The following is a 19,073-nucleotide window of genomic DNA, read 5'->3' as shown; positions in this document are numbered from 1 at the left end:
TGTTTTTAATATTATACTTTTTATTTTTAGTGTTTGTTATTATTGTTTTTTTGGGTCCTCAACCTACTGAAACACAAAGAGTCAACAGATGCCTCCACTGAGGCTCGAACCCACTCCCTTCCACATGGGAGTGTACCACAAAGCCTTTAGCTTTAGCTTTTGTTATTAGTATTAGTATTATTATTATTTTATTTTTATTATTATGGTTACACTTTATTATTATTATTATTATTATTATTATTATTATTATTATTATTATTATTATTAGTTTTATCATTAGTACTATTAATGGTATGAGAATGATCATTACTAAATTGGGAAATCATATTGTTGAAGATAAAGTGATGTCAGAAAGTCGAGTTTTGGTCATTACTATATGGGTCCTCGAGTTTTGATTCCAAGATTATCAATGACACCTTCTGATCCTCGATTGCCTTTTAAGTTTGAAATGAGACAATTCAACTCATGTTGTCTTATGCAATGATGATAAATAAAAGTCATGGCCAAAGTCTGTCTATCGTTGGACTATTTTTAAAGAAACGTGTTTTTGTTCATGGTCAACTTTATGTGGTGCTATCGAGAGTGAACAACCCCATTGATCGTAAAGTTGTTATTCTTAATGAGAATGGAGATTATTGTTCTTCAACGTCAAATGTTGTATACAAGGAAATTTTTAAGAATTTGTAAGTTTAATATATAATGAAATATTATCATCTTAATTGTAGTCAATAATGTGTTTATATATTGTGATATAAATATCATTATCCACCTTTATTATTGTGTGTTATTTTATTGATTATGGTCACAATGCCATTATAATACTAAATGAACAACAATAACATTTGTTAATTAACCTCATTCTTCCTTATATTGTAAAATATATATAACAACTTTAATTCTTTGCAATAATACAACATTAAATATATGTTTTTAAATTTTAGTCCGTGCATCGCACGGGTGGCATACTAGTAATAGTAATAATCTATGTACATATAAAAGCATACTTATTTCCCTCGTCACAATAAAAGAGGTTCTATTTTAAAATTTAAAATTGCTTTCCTTTTCGAGGAGGCAAATTATTGGGTGGACCATGGTCCGCACAGCTATGTGTGGACCATGAATATAAGGTGCATTTTTATTATACTAAAAATACATTATTTGTATACTGAAGATACATTATTTCATAGTATATATAAAATAATGTACTTTCAGTACTTAAATAATATACTATAAAATGACGTACTTTATGTACAAAAATAATGTACTTTTAGTATATTTTAAAAATGTACTTTTTATTTATGGTCCACCATAGTTGAAAAAATCGCTAGGCGCTTTTCGGACGCTCGGGGAGCGCCTAGCACCTAAGACGCCTAGGCGGGGATTAACCGGCGCCTAGGCGCCCGAGTATTTTTTATTTTTTAAAAATTTGTTAGTATTTTTTTGTTTTTAAAGACTAATAATTATAAACTATATAATACTTTAATAGTTAATACTAAAATATTAAATATTAACCTAAAAAATATTTAGAGTTTGTACAATTTAGGGTTATTTTGCTCAAAATGATGTTGTTTTATGTAAAATAACCCATTAAAAAAACAATAGTTAATTGGTCGACTAGGTGGCATAGTCGGTGCCTAGGCGCAGAATTCATGACTGGCGTACAAGTTGGCGTATGCTCGTACGCAATACATGTTTCATGAAAGTTGCTCCGCCACAAACATGGCGAAGCTCGTGGGTGCATTCTGTTCCCACACCACGAGCTCTCCACGATTGTGGATGACTTCATTGAAGGTTTTCACTTTGCACTCTTTTTCGGATGCTCCGATTCAAGCCCATATGTCATCTTTTATGCTCAAAACCTTCAAGAACACTAAAATGTAGACATTTATAGGGTTTTTCAACACATTAGCACATTTCTAAGCATTTCCATCATAAATCAACCACAAATGACTCTAAATAAGCACAACACAACCCCTAAATGACCAATAAAAGTATGCATCTTTAGCACTTATCAAGTCACCGCCGCTTGCCTCAACCGTGGTCCCTATCCAGTACCATCTGCGTTGTTGGAGAGACGGAAGAACGAACCCAGAGCTTCGCGATTGAAGGAGATTGAATAAAAACGCAGGACCATTCGCGAGAGACACATAGATGAGAGAGATACAAACGTTACACGCGTGAAATTAATGTTAGGAGAGAGAATAAATTACAAGACGTTAAGACCCCCAAATGCCCCCAACAAAAAAAAAAACTAGAATTAAACACCCCACGCGGGAAAAATATATATTAAAAAACCACCAAAATATGAAACAAAATCATAGCCGTACATATCAACAATCAAACGTCCTAGATTAGTACACACATTATATATATATAATGAAAAAAATTAGCAAGGCCGAGCCGACCGGATTAACTCGGTTAACTCAATCGAAATGGACGAGTTAACTCAACCGAGTTAGGTGCTAGGCGGCCGAGTCCCAAATTAGGCGCTAGGCGGCCGGTCGCCTAGGACGGAAATCGCCACGGTCTTAGGGTGCCTAGCGTCCAGGCGGGCGCCTAGATCTATTTTCGCAATAGCGTATATAACCAAAATAAATTTGACCTCAATAAAATATTTTGAAAAAATGGTCAAATAGGCCTCTAAACTTTACACCAAAAGTCAATTATATTAGGCACCTAAACTTTTAAAAAGTGCAATTAAACCCTTTTACATGCCAAATTAATAAAATGAAGCTCAAGAACCGATAAATGACATGCTATTACAGGTCATTTAACTTCAAGTGGAGGCCGTTGCCAGTCGCCATCTCCGACGGAAGGCGGCCAAAAGGTCGCCTTCTCCGGGCGAAGGAGACCTTTAATGTTCTCCCTCGCTAGAGAAGGCAACCTTTTGGTTGCGTTCCGCCAGAGCCGTCGCCAGATTTTTTCGCCTGAAGTTAAATGACCTGTAATAACAGGTCATTTACCGGTTCTTGGGCTTCATTGTCTCAATTTGGCATGTTAAAGGATTAAATTACACTTTTTAAAAGTTTAGGTGCCTAATTGACTTTTTGTGTAAAGTTTAAGGGCTTATTCCCAAATATTTTTGATGATTTTTTTTTTGTTTTGGAAATCAATATTCTTCTGTGGTACAAATGAAAAAAAAAAAAAAAAAAAACAGAAAACGAAAAGATTTTTTAAGGGAACATGATTCGAATGAGATTAACATACATGTGAAACGAATAAAATATTGGAATTGACATACCATTTTGAACAATATCGAAAATTTTGTTGTTCTACTTAAAAAGAGAAACTTTTTGTTTAGTACACAATTCATTACTTAAGGATATGCATTGAGTAAACCTCATAGTCTGTGTAAAAGATCATAAAAATGTAAATCAACTTAATGTTATCCGTAACTGATCAACTCAAACCAAGAAGGTCAATAGATCGCTATTGGCAATCAAACTTATAATTTTGTGATTACCAAGTTATTAATTTGACAGACTTGACTAAATTTCCCCACTATTTTATGATAAAGTAAAAGGTACAACAACATTTAGTCAAATTTGTTTCCTTTGCACTAAAAAAAAACAGAGAGTTCAAGTCAAACTAGAGTTTGCTAGAAAACTAAAACAAGAATTGCCAATTCAGTTGTTTCTCCACAAAACAACAGCTAGAAGGTAGTGCCATTTTTATCAGTCTTTGGGAGCCTGCAACTGCCTCCTCACTAGTGCTGTATAAATGCCATCCTTGCTGAGAAGCTCATCATGACTCCCACTCTCAACTATCTGCCCATCAGAGACCACTGCTACTGTGTTTGCACTTTTGACAGTTGAAAGCCTATGAGCTATCACAAGTACTGTCCTCCCTTTCATTAGAGAATCCATGGCATCCTGCAACCACTCCAAGATTATTACAATGGGGATCTCCAACAACATATAAATCTGTATTTTGTGGAGAATATACCTGAACAAGATATTCGCTTTCGGCATCAAGGGCGCTTGTGGCCTCGTCCAGAAGAAGAACCCTTGGATTCATCAGTAGAGCTCTCGCAATTGCTATTCTCTGTTTTTGACCACCTGAAAGCCGTAATCCACGCTCTCCCACATGCGTTTGGTATTTCTCAGGAAAATTTGATATGAACTCGTGTGCATTTGCCATTTTCTGCTTGCAAATAACGTAGAAAATGTCAAAGGTATATCTTAAAGGGAACTATGAGTGAACGGGGTTGAAACTCACAGCTGCGTTTTCTATATCACTCATGCTTGCTTTGCCATCCAAGCCATATGCAATGTTCTCTTCAATTGAACAATTGAAAAGAACTGGTTCCTGGCTCACAATGCTGACCTGCAGTTTTGAAGTAGCATTTTTGGAAAACTATTAAATTTACAAAATCTTAAACTACTTAGTAGAAAGTTTCCTCTAGAGCACAGAGTATTCTTCAAGGAGATATCGTAGTACCATAATTACCTTTTGATGTAAATGTTGATGAGAGATTTCTACCAAAGGAACCCCGTTCAGCAAGATCTTTCCTTGGGCAGGGTCATAAAACCTTTCAATCAAGTTTGCTATTGTAGTCTGCAACAAAGAATAGTGTCATATCCACCTCCTTATATTGTGTTTTTATGATTTAACGACCAGAAGTGTGTGCAAATTCATTGTATCCTCTACACAGGCATGACACTATCATACAGACATTTAATGGAGTAAGAAATTACCTTGCCACCACCACTTGGACCAACCAGTGCAACCTTTGACCCAGGTTGTAATTTCAATGTTATACCCTAAAACCATAGGAATACAGTGAGCATAACATTATATCACAACAAAGATATGATGTCTGAAGAGAAATGCTGATCACCTTGAGGACCATATGGTTGGGACGGGACGGATAGGCAAACCAGACATCATCTAATTCTACCTCTGCATCTTGATCTCTGTGACGTACAACAATCAACTAAACATCACGTGTGGCAAGATTTGGCTATAAACACACACTTTCTAAGTACTTCTTATTGCCTATAAACATCATGTGTGGAAAGATTTGGCTACAAACACTTGCTTGTTATGTTGTATTTAAGGGTGAATAAATTTTACTACACAATTGACAATTTGGAAAGTGGAACAGAAAGAGCTTGTTATAAACAGAAATATTGGCTATAAACAATTTATTCAATTTGATGGTTCGCAAACAGAGCAAAGGAATCTGGAAGCATGGATAATCAAAAATGCGTAGGCACTAGGCATACAAGTAATATTACATACAAAAACAGTTCTATTTTGGACAAGGCAACCTAGTTTCAGCTAGTAGTTGTGTAAAATGTGGAAAGAACCGCCAAGTACTGAATTTAGAAGGACTAGAACTTACCCCAAAGGACATTTATTTCCTGATTTAGGCATAGATGAGACACGATCCAAGAGCTGAAAAACTCGCCTACTTGCTCCTGCAGCTTTCATTGCTACAGTGTATAATCCAGATAGTCCAGATACCGAAGATCCAACTGCAGGCGGGGAAAAAATCACGTTATATACTAATAACAAACAATTGCATTTAATCAACTTTGAACTGTACATTTTGGTGTATTTACCATGTTAAATTGATTACACATTTAGCAGAAGAGAATACCAAAGACTGCTCACCAGTTAAGCTATAAAGAATGAAAGATGTCAGAGCTCCCGCTGTCATTGAGCCATTAATGGCCAAAGTAGCTCCATAAAGTACAACAATAATAACTGATAATGTTGATGCTGCATTTAGGCTTCCAAAGAAAAGACCAACTAATTTCTGCAGAAAAAAGCATCAAACGATGGGTTTTATTCTTAGCACGGCACACAAGGCTTTTACAACAGAATTTTCTTTAAAAAACTTCTAGTCCTTTCTCTCTCTCTCTCTCTCTCTAATTTCATTTTCTATTCCCCATTGTGTGAGCAGTGGGGTTTAATGTTAAGGAACTTACAGCCTGAGTAAGTCCGAGGTTCAAAGTCTCTTCCACTTTCCCTGAGTACCGTGATACCTCATAATCTTCTTGTGCAAAAGATCTAACAGTGCGTATTGCGCCAAAAGTTTCCTAAACAACAGCAATCAGCAGATTTTATTACAAACACTAACAGAAAAAAGTGTACCAACTAATAGTGATAATCATTATAAATGTTTTGGAATTATTAGTAACCCGATTAAAAATATGCTTAATCAAAATATGTAATGAAATTGGGCAGCAAATTTGTGAAGTGATTTGATTTCATGTTTTAATACAATAAAACAAGAGCAGGGTTCTTGGTTTATTGCCAGAATTAACATATTCCAAGTGCAGATGATCAAACACAAAAGCATTAACCTCTATTTACAGCTAAACCTTAGTCAAGTTCCTTAGCACCAACTAATGGCAATAACTCATTTTTGAAGAAAATGATGCTAGCATTCAATATTGCTAGCATGGTTACAAGGCTTTAACATTCAGCAATGATAATAAATTTACTATGCTTTTTTATGGCTAACTAGAAAATGCACTAGAATATCAAGGTCAGTATGCTGAGAATACATGGTGAAGGTACAAGTTATATTCCAAATTAGATGCAATAGTATCAATATCAGTGGAGCAACTAACCTCAGCAATTGATGAGGCTACTGCTGCAGCTGCTTGAGTCTTATGGGAGAGTTCACGCATATAGCGACCAAATTTGCGTACAGCAATTGATATGGGTGGAACAACTACTAAAGCCAACACTGAATCATAGAAGATGAAAAGAGACAACATGAATAGATGTGATTTTGAAAACAAAACAAAAAGAAGCTATCCCTGCTTAAAAAGCTCCATAGCAATTACGTGTTAATTTCCATGATGTTGTAAACATGAATCCTAGACCAATAAATGCAGTAGAAAAATTCCGAAGAGCCTCTGAAAGATTGGTTGTCGCTGCACTCTTAATGATTTGGGTGTCTTCAGAGAGCCTACTAAGGAGTTCCCCAGTTCGAGTCACGTCAAAGAAGGCTATCTCCTACATAAAGAATGAACCTTTTCAAAACATTTTATAGGTTGGAGATAAGAGATACACGGTAACCAGAAACAAACAGAAATCATTACTTGGTGAATAAGGTGACTGAACAAGTTCTTTCTCAAGCGAGCCACAACCCTTTCACTTGCAGAAGAGAATAACCATGCACGAAGCGCTGTGCAGATAGAACTGAAAGAAGCAAAATGTTGTTAACTCCATTAATGCTAGCTATAATGATTGAAGTGGATGAGAGTCCAGCTTTGACTAGTTAAAGTAATTGATATACTTTTGGATGCTTTGAGGTTGGATTGAACCCTCAAAACAATAACAAAAGACATTTCTTTAAGAGTTTTTGCAGGCATGAAAAGGGGGTACCAGCAAGTGAATCAAAATTTCAGGCATGTATCTAATTCAACCAAATTAAAGGGCATACCCAATTACGACAACCAAAAATATTTCTAGAATGGTGCTTTTTACAGCTCCTAAAGCTTCGGATTTCTGTTCATCTGTTTGGATATCCCTTGAAACAATATCAATAATCGTTCCCCCAAATTTTGGCTGCAAAACAAACATTTCAATTGAATGAAAATTCTAAAATCCGTGTGCTTTCGGGGTGGAAGGAGATTGTCTACTTACAACCAAAATGCTAGACGTTGATGCAACCAAGAGTGCTATTGTTGCAAGAACCAACTTCCCTGCTTCAGGTTTAGCCTGTTAAAGAACAAGTTAAGAAGCTTTACACATTTAAGCTGTATAATAAAAAACTCATTAGCTAGAGTACACAATCCCAATTACTTACCAGTGAAAGCACTCGGCCAAATCCCACATTTGGTGCCTGAATGTTACGTTCAAGACAAAGTTAGCTCCTTATATACTGCACTGGTCATCTACACATAACACTAAAACAGAAAAAGTAGGGGTAACCCCAGCCAAGTTGACTAAGGATACAAACTTGTAACCACAAGGTCACGAGTTCGAATTCCAGCCTCTTTGGTTTGAGCCGGTCAACTATGGACAAGCTAGGCTGGTTTACCTGGTCCTTTGCCAGCTAAGGTCACAAAGCAGGGTTTACCCGTGCACACCCTCGGGGCAGTGACTATGGTTTCCCTCGTCATTCAAAAACCGAAAAAGTGATGAAATTTCAAATTACCGGCGCTCCATCTCCATGCTCAAGGTCAGTGAGCTGACCATTCTCCAGTGAATCATGTCTCTTTCCCCCTGCCTATTAAAACAAGATAAAATCAGGCTAACCATGGAGATTATAGTTCCCACACAAAGGCATGAGTACGTGACACATATCAAGACACACAAATTTCGGCAAAGAATATTATCAAACACATGCCAAGCACCCAAATTTCCTATACATAAAACCACCTAAGTGCCTGTTTGGCTGTTTCCACACCTTCAATAGGATTAGCAGTGCAAATTCTTGAATAGTATACAATTCACATACGAGAAAAGAGAAACTATATATCCCACGTACTCAAGTGGTTGTAAAAAAATTTTAAAAAAATTAAAAAAAATTACTTGTTTGTTGAGGAGAGGAGCTCTCTCACTGCCAAGCCCATGCCCATGCATTCTGTCCATGAATGAATTGCACCTTCAAGAAGAAGACTTCGAAGTCTGAGAGTGAAGGAGGGACTGGGAGGGGTATACTTATATGTTAAGTCTGCAATAGTTCCATAAGGGTTGGAAGTCGGAAGAACGAGTGGTTGATGGAAAATGGGTTCACTGTTAACAGCAAAATATTTGTCAGTTTGTTAGGACTTTCTTGGAAACGACAATCTAGTCTTCCATTTCCTCTTCTTCAAAAATAAAAAATGATAATGCTAATAATAAAAGACCGAGACATGAAGACATGAGGTGAGACGTAAGTGCTTGTGTCACCAACACTTCAAAATACTTTATGTTATAAATTTATAGGTTGCAATCCATTTAAATCCTTTTTATCATTAACATTCACTTTTAATTTTAGTTTTAACGACATTTCAACACTTTTATTGATAAAAGACTAAAAATAGTTATGCTACAATAATACATGTCCAGATAAAGATATTCTAATAAAAAAGAACTATCACCTATAAATTTAGGACAAAAAAATTAACTCCTTATAATTTTTGGAATTTGATTTCAAGATTTTGAGATCCTTCCCTCTTCTTTTTTCTTTTTGGTTCTTAAATTTGTCAGCTGCGAGATCCGATTATGTTTTTGTCTAATTATAATTTTATCATTGATAATTGTTTGATATGGATTTAAATATCAATTTTTAAACGCTCATTAATAAAAAAATGAATACAGAACAAAAGTAAATTTGTTGGACACCAATAATAACCTTTTTAAATTTGATAATTTTTATGATAAATATATATATAATTCAGATAATACCTAAAAGGGAAAATTACATTTTTAGTCCCTGAGTTATAGGGGTAGTGTAAACTCAGTCCCTGAGTTATGGGTGTATGCGAGTTTAGTCCCTCAGTTATTCGCGAAGTGGCGAGTTTAGTCCCTGACCATTAAATTTGACGAAAAAATTAAAAAATATTCAAAATTTGAGGAATAAAATAGGAAATTCACATTTTATTCTTCTTCTTATATAAAACCACTTTTACAATATTATTTTTCACTTCTTATCCTAATTATTTTCAAGATTCTTCAATTTTACAAACATTTTAATAACTTTCAAATGACTTGTTAGGAACCTGACTCTCGTATAACACACTTAAAACTTAGCACAAACAAAGAAATGCATGATCATTGTATTTAGGTGTATGAAACACACTATCCTAACAAGTTTTTATCTTTTTACTAAGCAACAAATGTAATAAAATTAAAACTTTTGAGATAGGATAGTGTGTAAAAAAATCTCAAAAGTTTTAATTTTATTACCTTTGTTGCTTAGTAAAAAGATAAAAACTTGTTAGGATAGTGTGTTTCATACACCTAAATACAATGATCATGCATTTCTTTGTTTGTGCTAAGTTTTAAGTGTGTTATACGAGAGTCAGGTTCCTAACAAGTCATTTGAAAGTTATTAAAATGCTTTTAAAAATGAAAAATCTTGAAAATAATTAGGCTAAGAAGTGAAAAATAATGTTGTAAAAGTGGTTTTGATATAAGAAGAATAATAAAATGTGAATTTCCTATTTTACCCCTCAAATTTTGAATATTTTTAAATTTTTTCGTCAAATTTAATGGCCAGGGACTAAACTCGCCACTTTGCGAATAACTGAGGGACTAAACTCGCATACAGCCATAACTCAGAGACTGAGTCTACACTACCCCTATAACTCAGGGACTAAAGATGCCATTTTCCCTACCTAAAATGGTATTTCAACTATACCCTATTCTTTATATTAAAAAATTTTTAAAATTTGCTAATGGCAACAAGTGATATTTACATACCATTAATAAAATTTTTGTTAAATTACCAACATCCTTTTAGTCACAAGTGGCAATCTCCCCCTTCTTACTCCTACTTTGCTAATATTATAAAGAGTTTATTATCAAAATGGTCCCTCAACTATTGTGAAATTATCAATTTGGTACTCAATAATTTTTCGTGACCAATTAAATCCATCAACTTTGAAAAATTTAACTAATTTGGTCATCCCTCATCCGTTTATTTTTTTGTTAAACATCTGTTAAATCGGGACCAAATTGGTAATTTTGCTATAGTCAAGGGACCAAATTGGTAATTAATTTTTACTAAAATGGTCCCTTGACTATAGCAAAATTACCAATTTGGTCCCGATTTAACGGATGCTTAACGGTAACATAAACGGAGGACCAAATTGGTTAACTTTTCAAAGTCGAATGACTTAATTGNCAATTAAATCCATCAACTTTGAAAAATTTAACTAATTTGGTCATCCCTCATCCGTTTATTTTTTTGTTAAACATCTGTTAAATCGGGACCAAATTGGTTAACTTTTCAAAGTCGAATGACTTAATTGGGCACAAAAAATTGTCGAGGACCAAATTGGTAATTTTGCTATAGTCAAGGGACCATTTTAGTAAAAATTAATTACCAATTTGGTCCCGATTTAACGGATGTTTAACGGTAACATAAACGGAGGACCAAATTGGTTAACTTTTCAAAGTCGAATGACTTAATTGGGCACAAAAAATTGTCGAGGACCAAATTGGTAATTTCACAATAGTCGAGAGACCATTTCAATAATAAACTCTATTATAAATCAAACCTTCAATTCCATTTTTATCGGATGTCCCCGAAGGGGCAATCAAACCTTCAATTAAAGATGTAAACTAGGCAAGGTAAGGGCAATGGTAGAACATATACCCATTCGTACGTACCCGGGCTTGACTTTGTCCCCCATTTCTCATATTAATTTGCAAGGGATGCAAAAAATCTCTCTATTTACATCCCTAACAAGGATTCTTCAAACATTGCAAAATGTTCTAAGTTATATGAATTCTAATTCAACATTAGAATTCCGTCAAGACTAACATATATATTGTCTAACTTATCAATTTAGATATAGTGAGTCATATGCTATTACATATGTGATACAAAGAGCGGACATGTTTGTACTTGCTAGTAAAACAAGTTCACTAAATAGTAACTAACATGTTTGATAGATACCGAACTTAGATAACCGGTCGGTACCACCCAATAAGACAGTCGGGCCTCGGACTCGACAATCAGCAGTCGGCACTCGGAAAGCGATCAAGCAGTCTTGGCTCCCTAGCTAATTATCCTTCTGTTACCTTTCCTAAATAACCTCCAATTTAAGCTCCATTATGTCCCATTTATTTCCCATATTAGCTACATACTCATAAAATCCCACTAACCCCCAAATAATTACGACATTTATTTACCATTTATTATTAGTTATTCTTCCACCCATTTCTACTGCTACATAAGCTAGACTCAAGGAGAAGGAAAGGGGGGAGAGTTGTAACGTGAGAAAAGAGAGAAGCAAAACAGACATGTACAAATACCATACAATAATAGTGAAATTTCGGCTTAGCACCGCTCAAAAAGGCATGTGGTTTTTACCTTCTGGTTTCCACATCAAAATACTGTGTCTTACTCTTGTTTTTATTTGTTTATTTCTACGTTGTGTTGATTCAATCGGTTGTGTTGGCCCGCCGAGTGACCACCCCGGGGTCACAAAACCATCAATGTTAATGTGAACAATTGGCCGAGGCCTGATCTCGGCCAAAAATTGGCAGAGGCATCGGCCTCGCCTCGGCTATAATTCTCTTGCCGTTCGAAAAAAAAAATAATTTTTACACACGTTATTACTCCCAAACCACCTCAACCACTCTCGTTGGCTAGGGAGTGGGGGACTGGTGATAGGATAATTGGGCATCAGCATTAGACCCGGACCACCAGCACTGACCCGAAGGCAACAACGGTCACCTGTTATACAAAGGTGGCACATTGAAGATGAGTGGTCAGCACATTGAAGAGGAGTTACTTCTCACCATCATTATCAACAGCTCCACTACCATTGAAGGCTGACCATCATTGAATAACTATTACAAGTCACAAAGAGTCGTTGTACCTCAAGTATAAGAAGAGCCTTGTTATAGAGGAGGGGGACACTTTCTGACACACACAACATTACTGGACTGAAATTTACTATTTTACTGAGCATTGTAATCAATATTGTACTCAACACTAATACTAATAATACTCAAAATATATCGGTAACACATATTTACCGTCACGTACAAGCCACAAATCTGGGGTGTGGTTGAGTGAAAATGACTCATCCATCATTAACTAAAAGGTTCGATCTTTGGCTTTGATACGCAACAGCCTTAAATCTCCAAGTCAATTGTCCCACCAAATAGAGGTACCTACAATTCAGCAAGAGAATTAGTCATAGTGTTCTACAGACTACAGTGGAAACTTAGGTACAGCCAAAAAAAAAAAAAAAAAAGACAAGCTAGCCACGTGGCAGTCCTTTTGTGGTGGCTTATATCAATACATTTGCCTTGATGTGGATATTAAGGTTGTGATGTCAAGAACCACAGAAATCCAATGGTCGTGGTTCCTAAAAGATTAGGTTGATTCAACGTCGCCCGTTAGATTGGACTCATGTGACACCTTATGGCTATATATAGCAAGCCTCAGCATCCCAATGATCACCACCAATATTACAAAGTAAAGTAGCGAACTAACTTAGCAGCTAGCTAGCGCAGAGAATATATATATCGATCATCGGCAGTAATGGCGTCCTCAGTCCTCTCCTCCACCGCCATTGCTAGCCGCGCCACCGCTGCCCAAGCCAACATGGTCGCACCTTTCACCGGTCTCAAGTCCACCGCCTCATTCCCCGTCACTAGGAAATCCGCCGACTTTACTTCCATAGCAACCAACGGCAGTAGAGTACAATGCATGCAGGTATACACTCATAAAACATTATCACTTACAATTCAAGATGATACTAATGAGCAATATATTGATGTACATATATATAATTAATAAATATATATTTATATATATGGGTACGTGCAGGTTTGGCCGCCGTACGGCAAGAAGAAGTTCGAGACCCTGTCATACCTGCCTACAATGAGCACTGAGCAATTGCTCAAACAAGTGGAGTACCTGCTTAACAATGGATGGGTTCCTTGCTTGGAATTCGAGACTGAGGTCAAAGATTCTTTTATTTATTTATTTATTTTTGGATAATTACAGTTCCAATTTGTTTAGGAATGATAATGGGTCGGGTGCACTACATTTACTACCTACTCACCTTATAATTTATCCACTCATTTTCGCGATCTGCATTGAATGGACTTTTTTAAAACCTACATCCATCCCATCGGATGTGAGTGCCCACTACGGTTATCCATAACTTATTATCTTATCAAATATTCAAATATATATAATAACTAAATGAAAATGTTGCACTTTTCGTCCCTAAATTAGAATTCGTCCCTAATGATTGGTCATGCTCACTTTTCGTTCATAAGTTATTATTGTTATTGCACTTTTTGTCTTTTTTACTAACAAAACATAGGGACGGAATTTGCAACTTTAGTATAACTTATGGACGAAAAGTGAACATAAAAAGTTAATAAAAGGACGAAAAGTGCAACAACAATGATTGCTTAGGGGTGAAACGTGAGCACGATCAACACTTAAAACCTACCCCGACTCATCTATCACCCATTATATATTATCAAAAAAAAAAAAAAAAAAAACTCAATCCATATTGAAATTGTGAATATCCCTAAGTGTGTTTAAACTAAGTCTTGGATAAAAGTTGTTATATATGATATTGAATTTGAGGCTAGTTGTGCAGAAAGGATTCGTATACCGTGAATGCCACAGTTCACCGGGATACTACGACGGAAGATACTGGACGATGTGGAAGCTGCCGATGTTCGGGTGCACGGATGCGACCCAAGTGGTGGCGGAGCTGGAGGAGTGCAAAAAGGCATACCCGGGTTCATGGGTTAGAATTCTCGGCTTCGATAACGTGCGCCAAGTCCAGTGCATCATGTTCATTGCATACAAGCCCCATGATTAATTAGAACATCCATTTCATCATCAAATCATCACATATATATTTATATGCATTCCATTTCCTGATATATACGATGTATGATTATTGAATGGTTACCATATAAAAGGAAAATTCATTCGGGATGATAAATCTGAAACAGTACCAACATTTCACAATTACAGTCCAATATGGTTTCTCAGAACCAAACTTCCTGCTAAGTGCTAACATTAAAAAAAAAATTAAAAAAAAAAACCATAAATTTGGATGGACAGCCCACTTGCAAGGGCAGATCAAGAAAATTATCTAAGTTCGGCGGAGTCAGAAATTTTCTCCTATGGGGACAAAAGATTAAAACTAACTAGATGTTTTGAAAAAAAAAATGAAACATTTAGATACTGAGTCATAAATATGGTTGACTAGTGATAAAAAATAAAAAGTACATCAAGATAAAAAAAAGTACTTAAAACAAAATATAAAACATAATTAATTTGATAAAATAGTTTGAATGAAAAACACATTATAAATCATTCACCTCACTATTAATATTTAAAAAGAAAAAATATAAATAAAAAAGAGAAGAAGTCACAATGTTACAAATAAAAAACTCACTCATCTCACTATTAATATTAGAGGAAAAAAAAGAAGCCATAATGTTACAAATAAAAATAAAAAGAAGAAGAAGAAGAAGCCACAATGTTACAAATAAAAAATCCAATTAAAATTCTCACTATTGGTATTAGAAAATTCGAAAAACTAAACTAAGTGTTGCAAATTTAAACAACTGATCATTTCATATTAAATAGAAATAATGGTCTCGCCATCTAAGATGACTTAACATTTATTTAAATATTGGTATAATTAATATATATACATTATATGAGGTGGGGGAGTGGGGTGTGGCTTCGCCACTGAGTGTGGCGAAGTTTAAATAATGTTAGAAATGTCAATAACAAACTATCAAACATCCATAATAAGGTTCAAATACAAAATACATTATAAATTACAATAGAATGTTTTGATAGATTATAGATATAGTTAGCGGCAGAGCCAAAAATATACTTAAGTGAGGTGAAATTGTAAAACTATTTATGACAAAATATAAAATTTAATCAATTAGATAAAATAATTTGAATAGAAAAAACACTATGTTTCATAAATACATTTCAATTTTAATTTTTTTTAGTTAGATCGATCAACTTTAAGTTTTTCTAAATTAATTCTAATTCGAATACAATGAACTATAATATAAACCTGTATATTACTTTTTTTTTTAGTACTATTGACTCGGTTCAAACCTGAGACCTCTCATTTGAGAAGCCACGGCTATGACGCTCGATCGCAAGGCCTTTGGCAATGTTAATTAAATTGATTCATAAAAAATAGACTAAAAGAGCATTTAATTTGTTAATTGAATGATTCATAAAAAATAAACTAATAAGGAAAAGTGTTGCTAGTGAGATTTGAACTGTGACATAAATAACATAATAACATCAAAGTTAAAGTTCAACCAACTAACTATTCAAAATATTTACAATTTATACATAAGTATAGGTTTTATATATAATTTAATGCTATATATGTATATATAAACATACATATATATATAAAGGGGTGGGGTTAGGGGAGAAGACAGCTGCCCCACTGCCCCAATTGGCTTTGCCCCTGCCCACATGGACAAAGTACTTATGAGATCCATGTACTATCGCGTTTTATTCAATTTAGTCCTTGTATCTTTATTTTGTTTAATTTAGTCCTTATACTTTAAAAACGTGATACAATTAAGGATAATAATTAACGGTGTTAATATTACCATTAACTTAGCTTACGTGGTGCTAACATTATTATTGATATATCATGATATTTATATTCCAACTCATATATTATTATCTTATAAATATTTAAAATTAATTATTTTTACCACCAATATATTTCATTAATATGTCCAAAATAAATAATTACAAACATGTTGACATCAAGTGTTCAAATCTCATTGGGAGCATGACTGCAATTATTTATATTGGACAAATATATTAGGGTAAAAATAATTAATTTTAATTTTTTTCGTTTCTTTCATTTTGAAAATGTACTGCTCATTTATCTGAAGAGGTTTTTCTCTAATTTTCGAATGCCCTTTTCTTCAATTATTCGTCTTTGTCTCATGGTCTGTAAACAGACCAATAATCATTCTCTTTTTTGTGCATTTCTATATTAGTTGATTGATCTGGAAATCAAAATGATATTGGATCGTTGAGGTCACGACTTTCATTTGACTGATTTGGAAATTAAAATACTGTATGCATATTTTATTATTATTTTTTTTTTATAAAAGATGGGGTATCCACAACACTTTCAACTTAAAACGTGTTGCGAATATCCTTGTAAAAAAAAAAAAAAAAAGGAATCCGCGACACTTGTTACAAGTGTTGATGAAAGCTTTAATTTGATTTTCTACGACTCCAACGTCTGCTACATTTGTACAAGTGTCGCGAAAAGTCATGTACAAGTATAGCGGTTGTTCAATTTTGTACTAGTGAACTCTGTAAATGTGATTATGAAAAGTTTCAGTCTAAAAATTTAAAAGGAGTTTGGGACTTAAATTCCTATGTTTAGCAACTTGTATAATGAATTAAATCATTAGCTCTAATAATTGGTGAAAATTTATTTTGACTAAGTTAATCACCATTTTGGTCCCTCAATTGTTTGCCAACTATCAATGTAGTCCCTAGTTTTCAATTTCAACCAATTTGATCACCAAATGAATCTTTATCTTTATATATTAATATATATATATAAACAAAATCCTCCAAAACGAAATCTTCTTTCCCGCCCAAAATATTGTATATTAAAACAATTAAAATAATAGAATAATATAAAAACAATAGAATAATATTAAAACAATACAATTCCTATACTACAATTCGTATAAACAATAGAATAATATTAAAACAATGCAATTCCTATACTACAATTCCTATTGTATCACAATTCTACATTACAATTCCTATCATACTACAATTCTATTGTAATAAGATACAACCTTATATAAATCCCTAATCCTATATTGTAGAGAATAATATTAAAACAATACAATTCATATACTACAATTTCAATACAATTCGTATAAAATAAATTTGCTATTAAAACACAAAATCCAATACTACAAAATCTTTATATCTTTATATATATAAAAACAAAATCCTCCAAAACGAAATCTTCCTTCCCGCCCAAAATATTGTACATTAAAACAATTAAAATAATAGAATAATATTAAAACAATATAATTCCTATACTACAATTCCAATACAATTCGTATAAACAATAGAATAATATTAAAAGAGAAATGCAAAACGCAGTGCAATTATTCCAGACCTCTCCACCTTCAAATATGCAAATTCTGTTGTTGCAGTCAAGATATTGTTTTATTTAATATTGCTCAATTTTGTATTGTTTTATTTAATAGGAACAAAATCATGGTCATGTTTGGTCATATTGCTTTATTTTGTATTTATTGTTATGCATTTTTTATGTTGTTAGTATGTTGCCTTTTTTTTTTCTTTTTTTTTTTTGAGTTTTTTCAGCTTTTTGCTTGATTTTTTAAATTTCATGATCTTCCTTAGGGAACTTGCATCCATTTACAAACCCATGTTCAAATTTAAAGATTTTGGATCGTTAAAGGCTCCCAGAGGAGTGAATAGCAATAAGCTAATTGGTAAATTGTTCTTAAAATTTTGTTCTATACTGGATGTGTTCTATACTGCACAAACTAATATTATTAATTAATTGGTAAAAAAATTAATAAAGTTTAATTGGTAACAAAATTTTATTTACCAAATTATGACAATAATTAAACCATTATAATTGTGAGAATAATGAAAACAAATTCGGCCTAATTTTATAAGAAAAAATAATTTATTAATTATTATTTACATCAATAATAATATAATAATTCAAATACTTATCTATACTTCTATATCTATACTACTATCAATGAATATAAAATAATCCTTTGTGAAATTTCCGCCCAAACAATAGTAAAGATAAAATGGAAAAGAAAACTGATTTTACTAATTGATTGAAAATATAAAAATATTCTAAACGAAAAAAGAAATGGAAATAAGGCAAATTGGAAAGGAAAATGACATTACTAATTGACTAAAAAATTATTTTAAAAAAACTTTTAAGAAAGTTAATTACACTTTCCTTTTGAAAAATTTAAATTATTTAAACTTTAAAAAAATTAATTAAACATGTGTTGTTAGATTATTTATAATAATTACAATGAATTCATTCAACTATCAAGGAGGAAGAAAAAACTAAATGCGATACAGTGAACATGAATATACTTAAGTTATAAAAGTATAATTTCACATATATTAGTGTAATTGACTATTAATAATTGTCTAATAATTATTATGATAATTAAACTAGACATTGGTCGTTGAATTTATTTTTATAATAATTATAATTATAATTAAATTATTTCTAATTTTTCCCATATTTATTTTAGTAATAATATAATTACATAAGTCATATTACATATTGATTTTTTTAAGATAATTATAGACAAACAAGTCATATATTATCAATAATAAAGTAAGAACAACATAAACTAAAAAG

The 19,073-nt window shown here is 33.2% G+C and overlaps 2 protein-coding genes across 2 annotated transcripts; one reads left to right on the top strand and one right to left on the bottom strand.

Moving 5' to 3' along the window:
- Window positions 1-3,373: 3,373 nt before the first annotated feature.
- Window positions 3,374-8,692, bottom strand: LOC115997317 (ABC transporter B family member 25-like). The gene is made up of 17 exons (XM_031236857.1): window positions 8,500-8,692; window positions 8,123-8,194; window positions 7,772-7,807; window positions 7,609-7,683; window positions 7,406-7,530; window positions 7,062-7,161; window positions 6,804-6,975; window positions 6,585-6,703; window positions 5,937-6,047; window positions 5,620-5,764; window positions 5,348-5,480; window positions 4,841-4,916; window positions 4,698-4,763; window positions 4,450-4,557; window positions 4,219-4,326; window positions 3,946-4,143; window positions 3,374-3,872 (listed from the first exon to the last, which is right to left on the bottom strand). The coding sequence occupies exons 1-17, from the start codon at window positions 8,557-8,559 to the stop codon at window positions 3,675-3,677; spliced, it is 1,902 nt and encodes a 633-aa protein (XP_031092717.1). The 5' UTR covers window positions 8,560-8,692; the 3' UTR covers window positions 3,374-3,674.
- Window positions 8,693-13,104: 4,412 nt separating this feature from the next.
- Window positions 13,105-14,606, top strand: LOC115996309 (ribulose bisphosphate carboxylase small chain 8B, chloroplastic-like). The gene is made up of 3 exons (XM_031235507.1): window positions 13,105-13,348; window positions 13,463-13,597; window positions 14,253-14,606. The coding sequence occupies exons 1-3, from the start codon at window positions 13,175-13,177 to the stop codon at window positions 14,478-14,480; spliced, it is 537 nt and encodes a 178-aa protein (XP_031091367.1). The 5' UTR covers window positions 13,105-13,174; the 3' UTR covers window positions 14,481-14,606.
- The last annotated feature ends 4,467 nt before the right edge of the window (window positions 14,607-19,073 follow it).

The sequence above is a fragment of the Ipomoea triloba genome, chromosome 11 (genome assembly GCF_003576645.1).
Source record: "Ipomoea triloba cultivar NCNSP0323 chromosome 11, ASM357664v1".
Classification (NCBI taxonomy): Eukaryota; Viridiplantae; Streptophyta; class Magnoliopsida; order Solanales; family Convolvulaceae; genus Ipomoea; species Ipomoea triloba.
Note: the sequence above shows the minus strand (reverse complement) of the source record. Positions and strands in the feature narration are given on the sequence as shown.

Coding starts and splice junctions, on each gene's coding strand:
- LOC115996309 (XM_031235507.1), top strand. CDS start 13,175: ATGGCGTCCTCAGTCCTCTCCTCCACCGCCATTGCTAGCCGCGCCACC. Junction 13,349..13,462: donor GTAGAGTACAATGCATGCAG/GTATACACTCAT, acceptor GGGTACGTGCAG/GTTTGGCCGCCGTACGGCAA. Junction 13,598..14,252: donor GCTTGGAATTCGAGACTGAG/GTCAAAGATTCT, acceptor CTAGTTGTGCAG/AAAGGATTCGTATACCGTGA.
- LOC115997317 (XM_031236857.1), bottom strand. CDS start 8,559: ATGGACAGAATGCATGGGCATGGGCTTGGCAGTGAGAGAGCTCCTCTC. Junction 8,195..8,499: donor CTCCTCTCCTCAACAAACAA/GTAATTTTTTTT, acceptor TTGTTTTAATAG/GCAGGGGGAAAGAGACATGA. Junction 4,327..4,449: donor ATCAACATTTACATCAAAAG/GTAATTATGGTA, acceptor TCAAAACTGCAG/GTCAGCATTGTGAGCCAGGA.